Source organism: Amia ocellicauda, chromosome 10, assembly GCF_036373705.1.
Source record: "Amia ocellicauda isolate fAmiCal2 chromosome 10, fAmiCal2.hap1, whole genome shotgun sequence".
Taxonomy (NCBI): domain Eukaryota; kingdom Metazoa; phylum Chordata; class Actinopteri; order Amiiformes; family Amiidae; genus Amia; species Amia ocellicauda.
The window spans coordinates 26,746,188-26,764,673 of record NC_089859.1 but is presented as its reverse complement, the minus strand read 5'-3'; the positions used below and the strand labels follow the sequence as shown (position 1 = coordinate 26,764,673).

General features: G+C 37.8%; 1 protein-coding gene across 1 annotated transcript in view; it reads right to left on the bottom strand.

Annotated features, from left to right (window-relative positions):
* The window catches only part of gabbr2 (gamma-aminobutyric acid (GABA) B receptor, 2), a 237,120-nt gene that overhangs the window by 57,655 nt on the left and 160,979 nt on the right, over positions 1–18,486 (bottom strand). Inside the window, exons 11-13 of the mRNA XM_066715759.1 lie at positions 17,247–17,379; positions 15,497–15,604; positions 10,482–10,604 (exon numbers count right to left, since the gene is read on the bottom strand). Of these exons, the coding sequence (XP_066571856.1) occupies positions 10,482–10,604; positions 15,497–15,604; positions 17,247–17,379 (364 nt within the window). The remainder of the gene's footprint in view (positions 1–10,481; positions 10,605–15,496; positions 15,605–17,246; positions 17,380–18,486) is intronic.

Here is an 18,486-nt window from a genome sequence, read left to right as displayed (position 1 = left end):
TTAGCAGTTCTGGCACGTGCAGGTAAACTGACTGCTCACAAGCATTAAAGGTATAGCTCAGTATTGCACTCCAGACATCAACGCCACCCACAACAGCTTCTTTTGTTACTGCTGCAATAAAAAACACAATAAAAGTAGTTTATAAGTAATAAATAAACCAAAGAGACCCTGTAGTATCCAGAAGTAAGAACATTGTGCTGTTATTTTGCCGAGGGCACTAGACTCTGCACATGCGTATGTACAAAGGTATGCAAGTATGATTCAAGTTCATCTCTTTTCACTTTCACTGTTCTTTAATAAAAGCAACATTTTCCTCAGGACTAAATTAATTCACTCCATGTTACATATTCTGAAACACAAATAATATTCAAATTAGAAATATATCCAGTGTCCGGGGGCTCTCCCTGTATCATTATCACAGAGGGATAAGGGGGAGCTGCAGGTTGTGTAGTGACTGAGATGTCAGTTTTTGAGCTTCTGCCCTTGATGATTTCCTACCTTCCACAGCAAACTAATATAAACACAAATCACTGCTATACACATTTAGAATATGTATCCAAATTACACTCACCTAAAGGATTATTAGGAACACCATACTAATACTGTGTTTGACCCCCTTTCGCCTTCAGAACTGCCTTAATTCTACGTGGCATTGATTCAACAAGGTGCTGAAAGCATTCTTTAGAAATGTTGGCCCATATTGATAGGATAGCATCTTGCAGTTGATGGAGATTTGTGGGATGCACATCCAGGGCACGAAGCTCCCGTTCCACCACATCCCAAAGATGCTCTATTGGTTTGAGATCTGGTGACTGTGGGGGCCAGTTTAGTACAGTGAACTCATTGTCATGTTCAAGAAACCAATTTGAAATGATTCGACCTTTGTGACATGGTGCATTATCCTGCTGGAAGTAGCCATCAGAGGATGGGTACATGGTGGTCATAAAGGGATGGACATGGTCAGAAACAATGCTCAGGTAGGCCGTGGCATTTAAACGATGCCCAATTGGCACTAAGGGGCCTAAAGTGTGCCAAGAAAACATCCCCCACACCATTACACCACCACCACCAGCCTGCACAGTGGTAACAAGGCATGATAGATCCATGTTCTCATTCTGTTTACGCCAAATTCTGACTCTACCATCTGAATGTCTCAACAGAAATCCAGACTCATCAGACCAGGCAACATTTTTCCAGTCTTCAACTGTCCAATTTTGGTGAGCTTGTGCAAATTGTAGCCTCTTTTTCCTATTTGTAGTGGAGATGAGTGGTACCCGGTGGGGTCTTCTGCTGTTGTAGCCCATCCGCCTCAAGGTTGTACGTGTTGTGGCTTCACAAATGCTTTGCTGCATACCTCGGTTGTAACGAGTGGTTATTTCAGTCAAAGTTGCTCTTCTATCAGCTTGAATCAGTCGGCCCATTCTCCTCTGACCTCTAGCATCAACAAAGCATTTTCGCCCACAGGACTGCCGCATACTGGATGTTTTTCCCTTTTCACACCATTCTTTGTAAACCCTAGAAATGGTTGTGCGTGAAAATCCCAGTAACTGAGCAGATTGTGAAATACTCAGACCGGCCCGTCTGGCACCAACAACCATGCCACGCTCAAAATTGCTTAAATCACCTTTCTTTCCCATTCAGACATTCAGTTTGGAGTTCAGGAGATTGTCTTGACCAGGACCACACCCCTAAATGCATTGAAGCAACTGCCATGTGATTGGTTGGTTAGATAATTGCATTAATGAGAAATTGAACAGGTGTTCCTAATAATCCTTTAGGTGAGTGTATATAATTATATAAAATAGATGAGTAAATAAACTGAAAGTAAATAAACTGTCTAAGTCATTGGTCTACATATACATAGTTTATTTTTTGGTGTTCATTTTAAGATGTATTAATTCAATAATCTGGTATATTTACTGTTAAATACAATAATTCACTTGCTTATCGCAGTATTTTGGAAAGCTAATTTGACAAGAAGATCCTCTATTCATGGAACAGTGGTTTGCAGCATATTTGAAATGTTTTAAGGCCCAATATATTTCAAAATGTGACATAAGAGAACAGTAACTTTTTAAAAGGAGGGTTTAATTGGACTCCCATAATCAGAGCCTCTTCCTACTGGGTCAGCTTAACCTAGTTTCCCCAGTATGTTCTTGCTTAGTGTCTATTTATTTTTTACTCTGAAAGACACAGTAAAGACATACAAGCAAACTGCTGATCTCTGGGTGTCCACAGAAAATGGGTTGGATTTTAAATGACAGGAGGATCATAGAAATCTGGGATGGAGAGGGAAGTCTTATTTGTTTGTTTTTTCTGTTTGAAGGCCTATTATTGGTATTATTGTTAAAATATTTAAAAAACACAAATCTTTGCATTTCTCCTTCACTTACATCAGTCTTGTAATGTAGGAAGGGACTCTGAGAGTAAGACAGCTGAAGATGGGACTGTTTGAAATATATAACGGGTTTAGAAATGTATATAAGCGGAACCTGAACAAAGATGAGTTGTATATGGATTTTTTATTTTTACTTTCAAGTTTTTGTGACCCCTTTTTGCACCATTTTAGCTGAATAAGTCTGGACAGTCATGTCTTTACTGGAGGCTATACAAAATTAAAATAGTTTTCCTAATACCTACAAAGCATTGCATTTCATTTATTGTTATAAAACCTGCAGTACTTTTCCATTGATCCTTAACAGTATAGTTTAACATTTCAATACATTCACATATATAATGGAATGATGTTAAACTCCTTTGTTGCTTAGTATGGTAATATTGCTCTACCTTTTTACACATGGCTAATAGTACCTAATCCAGTCAGAGTCTCTGCCCCATCTCTCTTCTTTTGGTTCATTGCCAACTGAGTGTTGACTCAGATTTCATAACTTCTACCATGGTGGTATTTACATCACCAGTATTTATATGAAAGAGATTGAATAGGCTTTCCCAGATAAGCCCTCTTGGACTCTCTTGAGTACCTCTCAGCAGTGCTGTGCAGAAACAAGCGATCCCATGTTTTGAGCGCCTCATTTGTAATCTGGGAATTAAAACAGACCTCCAGCCTTTGGGTCCGTTGTCAAATTTATTTATTTTTACTTTTAATGCAGAGACACAGCGAAAGGGTACATTATAGGTTAGGGCCAAATTATCTCTACTCATGCAAAACCTCTGCTCTGCCAGATGCCCGGCTAATGTTTTAGTTGGGTCCAGAATCACGAAAATGAATCTAACCTTCAAATGAGGAACAGTTAATTAGAGTGACTTTATAAATCCTCCCCAACACGTTCCCTTCATGTCCTTGTTTACATACGTTCTTTTGACTACTATAAGATACTACTAAGCACTTTATATCTAAACGGTGACCTCTACCTCACTTTACACATACACCGATCAGCCATAACAACCACCTGCCTAATATTGTGTAGGTCCCCCTTTTGCTGCCAAAACAGCCCTGACCCGTCGAGGCATGGACTCCACTAGACCTCTGAAGGTGTGCTGTGGTATCTGGCACCAAGACGTTAGCAGCAGATCCTTTAAGTCCTGTAAGTTGCAAGGTGGGGCCTTCATGGATCGGACTTGTTTGTCCAGCACATCCCACAGATGCTCAATTGGATTGAGATCTGGGGAATTTGGAGGCCAAGTCAACACCTTGAACTCGTGATACATCAGACCAGGCCACCTTCTTCCTTTGCTCTGTGGTCCAGTTCTGATGCTCACATGCCCATTGTAGGCGCTTTTGGCAGTGGACAGGGGTCAGCATGGGCACCCTGACTGGTCTGTGGCTACGCAGCCCCATACGCAACAAACTGCGATGCACTGTGTGTTCTGACACCTTTCTATCAGAACCAGCATTCACTTTTTCAGCAATTTGAGCTACAGTAGTTCGTCTGTTGAATCTGACCACACGGGCCAGCCTTCGCTCCCCACGTGCATGAATGAGCCTTGGCCGCCCATGACCCTGTCGCCGGTTCACCGCTTTTTCTTCCTTGGACCACTTTTGATAGGTACTGACCACTGCAGACCGGGAACACACGGCAAGAGCTGCAGTTTTGCGCAATTTGGCGCTTGTCAAAGTCGCTCAGATCCTTACACTTGCCTATTTTTCCTGCTTCTAACACATCAACTTTGAGGACAAAATGTTAATTTGCTGCCTAATATAACCCACCCACTGACAGGTGCCATGATAACGAGATTATCAGTGTTATTCACTTCACCTGTCAGTGGTCATAATGTTATGGCTGATCGGTGTATAAACAAATATAACGATATATGAAGAAATTCAATGTGGGATCCATTTCCAGACCTTACAGGTCCTACAGCCAAGAATCTCTTTGATTTCCTTGCTCCTGTTAATTCAGTAGGAATGGCTCTACACGGCTTTGTCCAGACAGAGCCCACATCATTGCTTTGAACAACCGCATCCTCGAAGAACCCACACTGTCAAGTGCTGCTTCAAAGCATTATTGTACGGCCCGTAATGATTTGTATGCACTGGATGTGTATTTGTATGCACTGCAGTAGCTGATCAAAAGGGACACAGAATTTGGACCACCGATTGTGCACACATTTTCACTTCATACTTATTTCTTCTTAATGTGTTCCTATTATAAGGTTTATATATCCTTGTCGTTCTATGCCATTCTGTGGCTGTTTTAAAAACAATTTAAAAGATTATGGTCTTTATAAAACAAAAACAGAAATGTAGCCTAGCAACACAGACCCATCATAAATCTCAAAGCTAAATATTTGCACAGCTATAACACTATAAATGCAAATTGTTTTCAGAATCTAATGCTTCTAGCTATCTAAATGCTGTAGGTTTTTGTTCAAGGTTTAGTACTTTAGTGCCAGAGTAGTGTGACTGCAGCACTGTCACCATACTTACAAACATCTGTCTTAAAGAATATAATCTTCTTTAGGTCTAAATTGATCCTAATGCCTCAGCTTTGCACCCAATTAATAGCATCCTTTCCGATGGCATGATATTAAACTGCAAAGGTAAAATCCAATATATTAGTACTTCTGAATGGAGCTTTGTGGAATCATTAAAAAAAACATGGTTTGTCTTTTTCTATAAAGAAAGCAAACATAAGAGTTTTTCCATCAATAAACCATTCCACATTCGGATGGACAGGACTGTATTGTGATTTATTCTTGTGTACAGGTACTGAACTAGCCTCTCTCTGCACCACAGTGCAAAACAACAGAAAAGGCAAAGTGAAGTAGCATGGCAACTAACAAAGTCGACTTTTTGAAAACTGAATACAAACACCAGGCAACAACAAAAGTGCTTAGCTTTAGCTTTCAGCCAGAGAAAGCTAAAATGTTATTACAGTCATATCAGAGTAGAACCATATACTGTAAGAATATCAGGGTATTAAAAAAACAGTGGAAAATAAAGACTGCAGATGGAATAGTTTGCATGTCACAATGCAGTAGGGAAACAATTAGGAAACTCCCATTTGTTTGTTGTGTGCTGATATTACAGCCGAGACCACGGTTTCCAGGAGGAGGGATTGCCTGACATTTCCACAGAGGATATCCACAGTGTAACCAGTAAACAACCAGCATAGGAGATCCTGCGACGTTTCAGATCAGGCCCTGGAGGTTTTCACTGCTGTAAACCAACTTGTTTTTCTTGCCCTTGCATGCTTCCACTTCAGCCTACTGTCAGCTGTACGGATATTATTGGTCTTTCTCTGTGTAATCCCCTGCAGTGCTCAAAAACTCATGTTTTCACAGCAGCAACAAAAACAAGCCTTACACCTATCTGTCTGCCAACGAGTTGGAATAACAGAGGTATATAGAACAGAGACTTCTTTCCACTGAACTCCTGGCAAAGTCTGCATTAACACAGCTCTCTTCAATTGTCCAGGCTGATATGTCCACAGAGTGACTCCCGGGTCAGTTTCTGAGCTGATTTTACTTTATGCTGAACACATGTTAAATGTCCTATGTAGATCTGATTACAAAGGTTTAGAATTAAGGTTTGTTTAACAAATGGTCACAGTTAAGGATTAGGTATGGCATGCGAATACTGTGTATTTAAAGTATCACCCCCAATGGTTAATATGTGTTTGTGTTTAATATGAGGCACAACACCATGTTGTATAGCCAGGACTGAGGTTGTTCAAAAAAATAAAAAATAAGACACTAGATACATGAATAAATACAAAAGCAATTTCTACTGGGAATTCATACTTGGGACAAATAACATTTTGCATTTTATAATTATTTTTCAGTTTCACTTGGAAAATTTCAATTAAATTGTACATATACATTTATTGTGAAAACCTGCATGGTGAACAGCATCTTAAAATAAACATATGATGTTTGTTTTGTTTTAGTTTTAAATACTGCTTCATTTATCTAGTTTTCAATTTCTCATCCATAAAACAATCAGATAAAACAACAAGTACAAAAACAACCTTCAAATTCATGAAGGAAAAAACCATAGCGGTTCTATGGTTTGAATCTTTCGGTCAAGTCTGAGTTAATGGCCCATGCTTTCCTCCATCAGTCATCACTAATCTTTGCTTCCCATCCCATGGGAGGAAGCACAAGTGTAAGCCTCGTTCACTTCCATCTGCGCCGCCGCGTCGCACGCCTCTCCGTCGGGAGACCCTCGCAGTGCACTGTGCGGTGTGCATTTCTTCTGCTCGCTTGGTCATAGCAACCAATGCAAGACTGGTGGCCCAAAGGAGATTCCTGACAGTTCTACACAGAGGCTCTGGGGACACCGGGATGCTGTTATTTTTACAAGTAGAGGGAGTGCATGGGCAGTGATGTGTGTTTGTAACTGGGTAGCGTAGTCCCCAATACAAAAGGAAGAATATATTTATTTACTTATTTTCTCTGTAATGATATATAGTGCACAGAAATAAGCTTTCCTTTTTTTTTTTTAGTGCCCTAAAGAAATGTATTTCCTGAATATCTGACACAGTTTCAATTACCAAAAGGTTCCCTTTCATTTAAAATGCAGGAAGGTCAGAGTCTAATAAAATTAACCTCCTTCCTCCTAAGACGTGACTTCAACACAGGCAGGAAAAAAGAAAAAGAACAACTATTTACAGTTCAAAAACATCAAGGGCTCGTGCCACCTTCAGAGACTTCTTTTAATCAAAAATTCTTATTGACATTTGCATAAAGTGTTGATCTGAATACATAATGCTGCACCAAGAAACTGGTCAGAGCTGGCTGTGTTCAGCTTAGTTCACGACGAAAAACAACCAGTGATATTGTAGGAAGGATTTTCTAAAGGTTACCCTGGGACATATTCAAAAGCTTTCATTAATTGAAAACATTTTTAACTTTGCTTAAGATGCATCAACACTAAAAGACAGATATCCAAATACAGTGGCATCAGGACGAAGTAAAACAAATAAATGCATTATTAATAAATCAGAGCACTCTACTTACCAACAATACAGTCATTGAAGCTCCTTGGAATTCATACACTTTGATTTTCAAGTGCTGGTTTTTAGAATATTTAATTTCAGAAAACATTACCTACTACATCTTTATTAAATTAAATGGCCTTTTTACATGCTAACCAATGCATGGGTTACTATCAGTGGGGGAAAACAAGTCCTTTCTAACAGAAAATTAGGAAATGTCAGAGACATGATTAGTTCCCAAAAATAAAATATAAAACAAGTAGATATATTTGGAATAAGGGTGGGCCACTACAAACGTATAACCCAATACTAAAAATAATGCCAATCACAGTGCATCAATTCAAGCTCTGAAAATAACAAATTTGATATGTTCACAAACAACATATATTGTAAAAATAAAGCAATAAGCAATCTTTAGAACCATCACATATCGAACAGTGATTTATATAATAATGTTTTGCCTGCACTAACTTATCATGACACTTCAGTTTGTTACTTGCGTGACTAGCTGTCACAGTTGACTAATTCTTATACCTCACAGGACTCTGTTATTCAATACTAGAAAAGATCTATACAACTCTCTGGCAGGACTTGTTAACATATGTCGCAGCCTGCCAATCAAAATCTGAGATACAAGTGGTCATCAGATGTGTCTGAATAGTGGGTACACTCAAATACTTGTATTATTTAAGAAAAATAGTAATAATAACCCTATCTTGACCAGTTTGCACTGCAATATCATATACCAATACATTATAGAACAAATAGTATAATTAATCTTCAAACTGACTTATTTTAGTATTCTCTGTCATCAAATGATTAATCCTTAGTAAGTAATTCAAACTCTATGGCTGGTAAACCTGTATGGTTTATCCTCACAGGACTTCACTCTAAATGAATTAATTACTGAATAAAATCTATTCCAAATCTCCTCTTTCTTTATACCTTATACCAGAAGGACAAAGACACTGGCTTTACTCCAGAGTGACCCCAGCTGGGAAGCAGTGGGTTAAAACCACCAAGTGTTATTTTAATTTTTTCCGAAGGTACCTGCCAACATTCATCTCCTAGCTTGCAAGCAGCTGTGGATGCCTGGGAGGAATCTTTCTTAATTTCCTGCTTTCCTCCATACAGTCTGGAAGAAAGCAGGGCCATGTCCTTATACACAAGAAACCACAAATACTGTGCAATGTGTCATCTGCATTAACTTCACAATAGCCCTGAAGGTGTGTTTAGGTACCAAGTACAATTCCAAGAGTAAAATTAAACAGCACTTGGTAACCAATTTCTCCTTCAATTCCTTTGCCTTACACCTGCAACCTCTAACATCCAAATAGAAAAAATAGCATTATCAGCCATTAATTATATATCGATTGTGCAAGAACGTAATCAATATGTACAGTAGACTGTCTATGTTCAAGTTGTTGACTGGCATCACAAACTGAAAGTGACGGGGCACTTCCGATTGAATCAGGCTATGAATCACACCCGTTAACAGCCGCACCACCACAGAAGCATAACTTTTGTTCTCCCACATGAAAGAGTACTGGCATAGAAAATGAAGAGAGCAAATTATTTATCACTGTTACCCTCAAAGGGCCTTGACTACAATGTTCATGATCTGGGAAGGCAGAAAACGGGAATGAGGAATTATAAGAAAGAAGGAAAAAGGCAAAAACCCAGACACGTGCTTGTTGGTTTGATTTTCTTCCACACCACAGTATTGTGAACAGCATGCTGTATTTGTCCTCACACCATTCCTTCAGTCTTGTTGCCTTTGAATACCTTCAGTGAAAATTGAATTTTGCCATTATAGATATACATATATGCACATGAAAATACATCTGCACGTTCTGCAAATCCCTTGCATGAAATGTACTTAACATATATCTTCTTTCTGTGCTCATCTGCAAACAACTGATTTGAAGTGAATGACAGCAGCTGTAATGTACAAGAAACACTGAAGCTGCTCCAGAGATATCTTCCGCGATCAATACATTATATTGACTGTACAACATCCCAGCATTTATACGTGCACTGTACAACTGAAGGCAAATGTTGGAAGAAAACTGACATTTTCCTTGAAGCTGAAACACACAGCCTGTAAGTAAAGTCAATTCCAACATGGCTTCCTACATAATGTTACCAGCTACCCACTTTGTATAGACACAAATATTCCAAGAGTTCAGAGAGACAAGGGGAATATGACATACACACATTTTTACAGACATCGCTCTCGGCTCAGAACCATTTAGCAACTAATTCCTTTGTGCTCAAACTAAATTATGAAACAATGACAACCACAGACATTAAAACAGATTGCACTGATAAAGTAAAACGATAATGATAGCAATTTTATGTAAAGTAAAATAATAAAATAAAAAAAGAACTAACTAGCACACAATGTTACAATGCCACAGACAATATCAATTAATTAGAATAACTATCTTGTGAATGGTAGCAATTGAATAAAAAACTCAATATGTGTCTGCAATTTCCCAAACTGTTGGCTTAATTTGCTCAGCTTTGGGGCACTGTGAGCAAACGCATTCTGTAGGGAAATTGACCACTCTCTCAACTGTGATGGGAAAGGTTTAAAAGCAATTAATATTTGGGAAAGTGCTGTGTCAGCAGTTTTGTTATACCAAAAGCTTTCCATTTTGCTCTGTATCATACAAAATGAAATGCTTATGTTGACAGCAGCTTATATTTACAATTTGTCATCCCCCAAAAAACAAAAAAACAGTGTAATCATTTGTACTGTTCAAGATACTGAGGCCTGCTGCCTGCAGTTTAGGAACACATGAAAACAGAGAAACTATTTCAATGTTATGAAAACTCTGAGACTGACATCAATGAAGCAGTAAACAGATACACCTGAAAATGCAACACAAGCAAATACTTCAAATTTCAGCTGCATGACTTGACTTGATTTCTTAGCAGACTTTCTTGCATGTTTTATACTTCCCTTCCTACAAGTTATATATCTACGACACCATCTTTCCTGACTGAAAACATTCTATCCGGCCTGACATCTCTTCAAAACACCCTGCCGCCACTGAATATGAGCCAGGTACGTACCTCCAAGTTGTACTCCTCCACTGTCCTCTTTAAGGGATCTACTATCTGCCAGCAAATTAAGATGCAGAGATCAATCAGCAGCATCCCACCCACAATTATCAGCAGCTTCTGGTCTTTAATAATCTGTGGAGGGAAAGAAACAAAACCAAACATAAAATGGAGGAAGAGGTTCAGAAACATGAACCAGGTGAGAAGCACTGAAAGCATTACACGATTCAACAAAGGCCTCTTTTGCAATCTAAATGTGTTTAGATGAAAGAAAGTTCACTGATCCTTTTATAGCATTTGTCCATACTTGGAAATCAAAGAAAATGTCAGATTTAACATATACTTTATCCAAAATACACTTTATACAATCAGGTATAAAAAAAATAGAGGGTGACTCATTGTATCCAATGTTTGGAAAGCATGGCTATGAACAGCCACAGATAAAAGCAATCACGGAAGAAGTGTGAGGCTAGATGTGAGGACTAGACCATTGTCCAAATGTAACAGACCATCCATACACTGTTATTAGGGGTCGAATAAATAAACCAGCTGTAGTTCTAATCAGGTACTGTAAGTCATGCATCACCATCAGTGTTTGGTTATTAAAATTCATCACAATGTACAGTCAAATTAAGCACTTTTCTTTTGTGCATTGATCAAATTCTGTAGACTTTCTCTGTCTATTGACGGCAGCTGTCAGACAGACCTTGAACATATGTCTCAACTTGAATTGAACCCAGACACTGCAGCATAGTCGATGATTTGCCACATAGAGAACCGGCCTTCGTATTTCAGCACACCGTCAAAACATTGCACAGGGTCTATAACAGTGATACTATGCTTTTTAAAATACATTACATAACAATGGTAGTTTATTTATTTATTTATTTATTTATTTATTTAAATCTGAAATGGATCATAAAATTCACTTGATTTTCAGTATTAAAATCCTTCCCTCCGGCCACAAGACAGGGAAGTAAATGCAAGTAAATGGCTCATATAGCAAGTTAATCTTAGCCATAGTTTGAGGGCAGATGAGCCTTGAAGACGAATGCAGTTAAATGATAGTGAGTGAGGCTACCTTGTGAGATTCCTTTTTTAGAAAGTGTTTGCCGACAGGGATATAGTGCTTTGCGTTGTATTCATGACATGTACAGACCTATTGCTGCTGAGTGCATCCCAGCACAACAAGAGACTGTTGAACCTAATCAAGGGCTACCTTTCAAAATAAATTAAACTTTTAATTGAACACATACTGTAACATGGCCAAATCCCTGCTTCAGAAATTGGATTGAAGGCTCAAAGTTATACATTTTAGGGGGAAGACACACATTTTTAAATACAGAACAATAACAAAATATAAATCTTTTATTGCACTGAGACCAATGGTCAACACATAGATGCTGATCACAATAGGTAATGGATGAAGCTGATAATACATATTTCAATTATATATTCTATAAGGAAGCACACAGAAGGAATTTGAAACCCAAAGTAAACATTCCTGAAAAAGTTGTTCCCCTGTGAAAGAGGCTTGCATAATCACCCAAGCAGTGTTGGTAAACCCAGAAATGATAAAAGTGAAAGCACATGCACCATGGGTCCATAACACAGCATGTTGTATATTACCGCCATTTCAAAATTCTTGATCAGTTGTAATATTACAATTTTAAGTACTGCATAGTTACTTACTTGACCACAAAATGGAAAAATGCAATTATCTGGACTTGTGCTACTTTTTCTTTTACTGTGATAAGCAATATAATAATGGGTATTCAGTTTCCAGTACAGTAATGTATATTGTGAAAAGCACGCCTAGATTATTGTATTTTCTCTTTAATAGGGCTAGTAGCTGAACTGTAAGAACTGAGCACAGAGGCACTGTTTGAAGTTTGCATAAACCCAGAAGCAAATAAAGCTTTTTGCTTTTTTGTGTTTGTGCAAAATATGTAAAAATAATTGGAAAATAACTACTGTGGGGATATGTCTGCAAATATTTTTTTTCTATATTATTATATATTTTTTGTGTTGTTATTTCTGGAGAAGCACTCGGTAGTGTGTGCCAATGAACTCACTGCAGCTTCATGATTAGCATAGCCAAGCAAGCACAAAACACTTGAGTAAATCTGACAAAGACAGCAGCGCTATGCACTGAAGACACTGAGAGTTTGTGACTGACAAGGCCTCTGTTTGCCCAGTGCTAAGATGTGCTCTTTAAGGAGTGAGAGAGAGCAGAATTCTTATTGAGCAGCTTTTGATTTGCTGTCACTGGGTTACACAATGGCCTAACCCATTCTATGAAGATATATCAATGAACATCCTTGATAATCTAAATATCAAACAATGATCAGCACATCAAAGGAAGGAAAAGCAGATATTATAATTTTGTATTCTTGTTAAACTGACTGGACTCCCAAATTAATTAATAATGCCTAGGGGCATTTAGAGGCGCTGAATGGCATACAGTGATTGTTCTTTTAAAAGGATGTAGTAAGAATACAAATGTATGGACATATTCATTTCTAGTATATTTTCTTAGCAAAGTGCACCGGGTGTTTAGTTTTTCCACAAAACCTGATGAGGTTCACCATTTTGATCCAGCCAGTATCTAACATGTATTTCAATATCAAGAGTGCTTCAAAATACTACTTCTATGTTAAACATGCACGTTTTAAATACAATGTACAATAGTGTAGATTTTATTAATAAAACAAATGTGGGGGATTGAGGGCATGTCTAGGAAACACTTCCTTTATATAGTTATATATAATGGTGGAAGACTGAGAATTCATGTGGGTTGCATCTCTGGGGAGGGATTTATTTTCATTTTCAAATTAATGAACACCTGAATAAACAACGAGCGGCCAGACAAACCAGCCAGCAGTGTGAGTGATTAGACAATTTGTACATATTTCAAGAATCACTCAAAGAAGTGCATAAAATGTAGCCAGACTACAATTAATAGTTTTTAGCCCTCCACCAATGATAAAGAGTTTAAGAACATTTATTCTCTTTTGATTGGGTGCCAAAGTAATGAAGACTTTCATTTTTACACAGACAACCAAAGAGGTGGTCTTGTCATTATTTGTATTCAATTTTTTGAACACTCAGACAATTTGCCAAGCATGGCATGTAGAGGATTAAAAGAGATGGCTGTGGTTTGTAGTATGAATGAAACCGGTCTGTTCTCAGTGATGAGTCCTGCATCTCTTACAGAACAGAATGAGACAAACTACAGACATTCTTCTCTTCCTCCCACCTCTTTGTATTACAAGAGCATTTTTCACATCCTGTCCTTATACAGTATATATTACCAATACCCAGCCTCAAAATCAATCTAGCTTTTTAATCTTTACGTAATCCATTTCACACAAAGGGCTCTCTTGCTCATTTTTATTTTCAAGAGCATCAAAACAAAGGCTCGGCTTGCAGACAGAGGCAGTGATATGTTATTTCCTGAAGCACTTTGTCTCAGCCAGTGCTGGAAGCTAGCAATAAATAGCTCTGAACTAACTGATATTATAAACACCCAATTTCTCGGACACCTCCTACACTTCCTATTGTACCTGCCAACCCACACAATATTAGTGCTGTGAATTCAAAAAGTGAAATAAATAAATAAATAAAAATGTCAGAGGAGCAGCTTGACTGAGGGCCAACAGCACTTTATATAATCCGCATCACTACAGACCCCACCTGACAAAATTTTTACTGGTTGAACAAAATGTTTTGATTCTCTCGATAGACAAAAATAGCTCAACATTTAAAAATAACCGCTATAAAAATATAAGTACTCCTGGGATATGGTACTTTGCAATATGTTATACCTAAAAACACATCTGGTTTTCAAAACTTTTTTCTTCACAGCAGGATAGAGAAAAAACAAACAAACAGTAAAGCCTACTAGTAAAAAAAAAAGCATTTACAAATCAGATTGTTCTATGTTGACTACAACAACAAAAACAGAACACATACACTGACTTTAATCTGCATTAAAGATCTTTCCTTGCTATCAAAAGTTTAATTTAATGTTCAATACATTTTATGTTTAAGTGTCCCTCTCTATACATATTTTTTTATAAAAGCCCCAAGATTCACTTGAAATTCAGAGCATGTCAAGGAAGTGAAAAATGCTGTTAAGCTTGAATTAATTAAATTGATGTGCATTCGTGTATTTTATATGACTGAAGCAAAATATTAGATTTTAATTTAATCATTAATTAAAATATCTCTTGCTTAAGAATTGGCTGTCATCCATTTAGCGGTACAAGTTGGAAGTAGTCAAAATGTGACATAAAATTATACGATAATGCTGAAAAGTAATACTCTCTTCTGATTTGTTTTGTTTTTAAGGAAATGTCACTGAAAAATACCTGAAATGGAAGTATACAATAAAAATATTTACACTTATTCCTTGACCATTGCGTTACACTACCAGTACTGTGTATTGTAACAGTAGATATTTCTGCGTCCATCATATACATCCATGCTGGAAAGTTTCTTTGGCCTTTAACGTCCCATTACCTGCATATGGCCATGAGGCTAAGCTCTAAACATTGTCCACTCCAATGCTGTAAGAATATGGATTATGTTGATTTGACTTCCCATTTAAGTAATCTGAAAAGCACAGGATCTCTTGGATAGTCCAGGACTGGTTGAAAGAGACTTGTCCCTCGGTATTGGTCATGTAGATACACAGGCTTATTGCCCTATCACTATCCAGATCCCCCAAAAAAGGTAAAACCAAAATATAAAGCTCCACCAAATCTCTCACTCTTCCATAACCCGGGCTATATATTGCATTGAAATTGATGCAGGCTCAGATTAGGGCTAGGGCATGAGAAACTACTGCACTGAGACTGCCTATAGTATTAGAGTTGCATTTCTAATGGGTTAACAAGATTGTGAAGAATGGCAGAAGGTGCATAGTTTGAAATTCTTATATTGGCAATGGTAGGTTTGTACATAACCGCCTGTTCAGAGCAGTATCACTGTCCCGATTCCCAAGGGTAATGGCTCTCCCCTACCTTTTTCTTCATCTTCACATTCTTAAAGATGGCATGAACTCTCCAGGTCTTCGCAAACATTGCTCCGAATGCAGTTGTGTATCCCACAGTTAGGATCCAAGTGCGAACCTGCGCGGGGAAAGAGACAGTCAGTGTGCACACTCAGACTAAAATCTGAAAAACCAAATCCGAAAAAGAAAATGTTTCCAGTTTTACTGTAGAAAAATCTAAAGTTGATTTCTCTCTTGATGCTTCATCTTATTGTTCCACTTTAATTATTATATTTACACCCGAGGACTAAAGAAAATGGGGAAAAAAGCCAATACAACTTAACTGAAATGCAACATTGACATGATGTATTATAACAGGGGAAAGGGAAAACAGGAGAAGTTATTTACGGTGTGTTTAACATACATGCACAAAAACTGCCCCAAGCTCAGAAAAAGAAATTATAGAAAAAAGCTTTGTCCTCCTTAGATTGAATACAAATCCTAAGAATGTCAAAGCTAAAGTCAAGTCTTGTTTTTTCTCAGTATTAGAGAAAATAATAGTGGTGTCAACCTTCTAACAGCTGTGAACAAATAGCTTAATTAATAACTGTGTCGCTGATACCCTGTTCTCACTATATTTTGCATTTACTATATTAATTCCTACACTGAAGTAACATGTGAACCATTCCACACACTGGGGTGTGATAGAAATACACTGCTGTAATTTCTTTTCTTTTCTTTTCTTAACTACCCTTTTGAGTCCTGTGCTATGAAGATACATGAATGTCTCTTGCTCTGCGGCCTGCACTAGCAGCTGTAAATGATAGTCTTGCTGTGAGTGTTTGTTGTCTTCAAGCTGCACTGGTGTCTCTCAGCAGGGACTATACATGTCATGAACAGAAACATGAATTTGCACATTTAGAAGTTATTCAAGGTGGCCCTCTAGAATAGGAAAGGATCCAATCATTTTGTCACTATGGATTTAAACAGCCTATAGATTTGCTTACTGTGCCATTTGTGTAATTACTGGGCATTTGCTGACCATGGATTGTCTGAATTATTTCTGCACTTCTCTGAGAAACACAACATACACAACATAAGTGCTTTGATCTTGAGGGTGCTGGTTAACCACTGTTAATAACATGTGGAAGATTTTCTTTTGGTTTCTACATGGATGCCTGCAGTCTCTCTTGGCCTTGGGTATAGGTGTTCTGTGTATTGTGTGCGTTTTGTGTGAGTTTTTATGTCAGGTCACTTGGACAGCAGGGGCATAGAGAGGTCAACCATTCACCACCTAGTGATCATTTTCTCCTTTCCGTAGTTGCCTCATGTCTTAAGGCTAATATGTACCATGGACTCCCGCTGTTTCATTCTGTCAGCACAGATGCCAGAGCCTGTTTTCATATGCTATTTAAAGGCAAACATTTTCTTAGAAGAAAGGAGAGTGTAAGTCACCCTGGATTTCCACATGGTTTAGGGTCTGTCAGAAACATATACATATATATCACAAGATCTAAACAGTTATATCCACTGAGTTTTTTTTAATGTATGCTTTCTTACTAAGCATTTTTTCTTGACTATTACATGTAATTCATCCTTATTAGCATAAAAGACACACAACAGAAATACATTTACTAGAATATAAAATATACAGTGCTAAAATCTAAACAATGTGAATGGGTAGTTTCCCATAATGCAGAGCAACTCATCTGTCACTAGCAGGTATGTACTGGTTTGACCTCCATATTAAATTTAAATTGTTTCAAGATTTTAACACTCACAGTGCATAACGTTTCAAACACTTTGTCTGAGACAAAGGATCCGTCCAGGCCAAACAGGAAAATAGAAGCATAAGAGAGCATCCCTCCAAGGATAATCAGGTTGTTCATGTATGGGCTGGACATCTTTATCAGCCTGTGGAAACAGAAACAGACAGATGGGAGATTTAGTGGAACCAAGTTGAACTGATATTCTTGTGGACATAATGAGCTGCGTTCCAGTATGATTAATGAATGAGACGCCAGCCTGACCCATTTATACTGGTCTGCCGGGATTCTCTAAATAGCCTGATCAAAGAACAAGGCCACCTAATAAATTCAATACTTCATCCAGAGGCTCCGAGGTGAGGGGTCTTCCAAGATAACTGAAACCTTCACCCGAGAAGCACCACAGAACCTGATTGAGCCTCTCACCTTCTTCGCATCTCTTAAAGGCTGCTTTACATAAACTTCATGCTCAGTAGGAATGTGTGCTATGATGGTTTGAGACATTTTTTCATCAAGAACTCATCCCTAGCCTGCTTAGGAGGAAGAGATGCTATCCCAGGGGGAAAGATATTCTTTTAATAAGCCAATAAGCCAATAAGCCAGAACCAGGCCTGCAGAGTAAGGGGAAACTCCACATCACATCCAAGAGAAGACATTATTCACAACTCTTAAAGCAGTGGTTCTCTGTTCTTGCCCTTGGGGAAGTCTTACACACTGGGCTTGATTTATTACATCCAGGTCTTCCAGTGTTCATGTTAAATCCATTTTTTATTGCACATAAAAGTCTCCCCTCATGGACACCTTTAAGGATTTTTCATAAGTAGTTGTACTTTATTGGAAAACAAATGTAAAATTGAGCCTTGAAAAACAACAACAAATAAAACAAGCCCAGAAGAGTTCCTCAGGGACTCTACATGGACCGTTATATTAGAGTTCTCCTTAATTGGTTCAGATATGTTTTATAAATGTCTTTAATTTGCACTGTATTAAAGACTGCTTATTTATGTGATATAATAAAGCTTTCCCTGTTTGCAAATCTCCTTTTCAGTGGAACAAAGAGACTGCTCTTAAAAATGTCAAATTAAAATAATAGATCGTGGAAACTGCCTTTGTTATATACATAAACCTAAACTCAAAATGTTTGTTACTGGACACATACATTTTGTTAAGAACAACAATACAATAAAATCAATACTGAGCTGAGGTTTTTTTTGTTTTTTTGTTTTGTTTTAAACAAACAAATATATAAAAATAA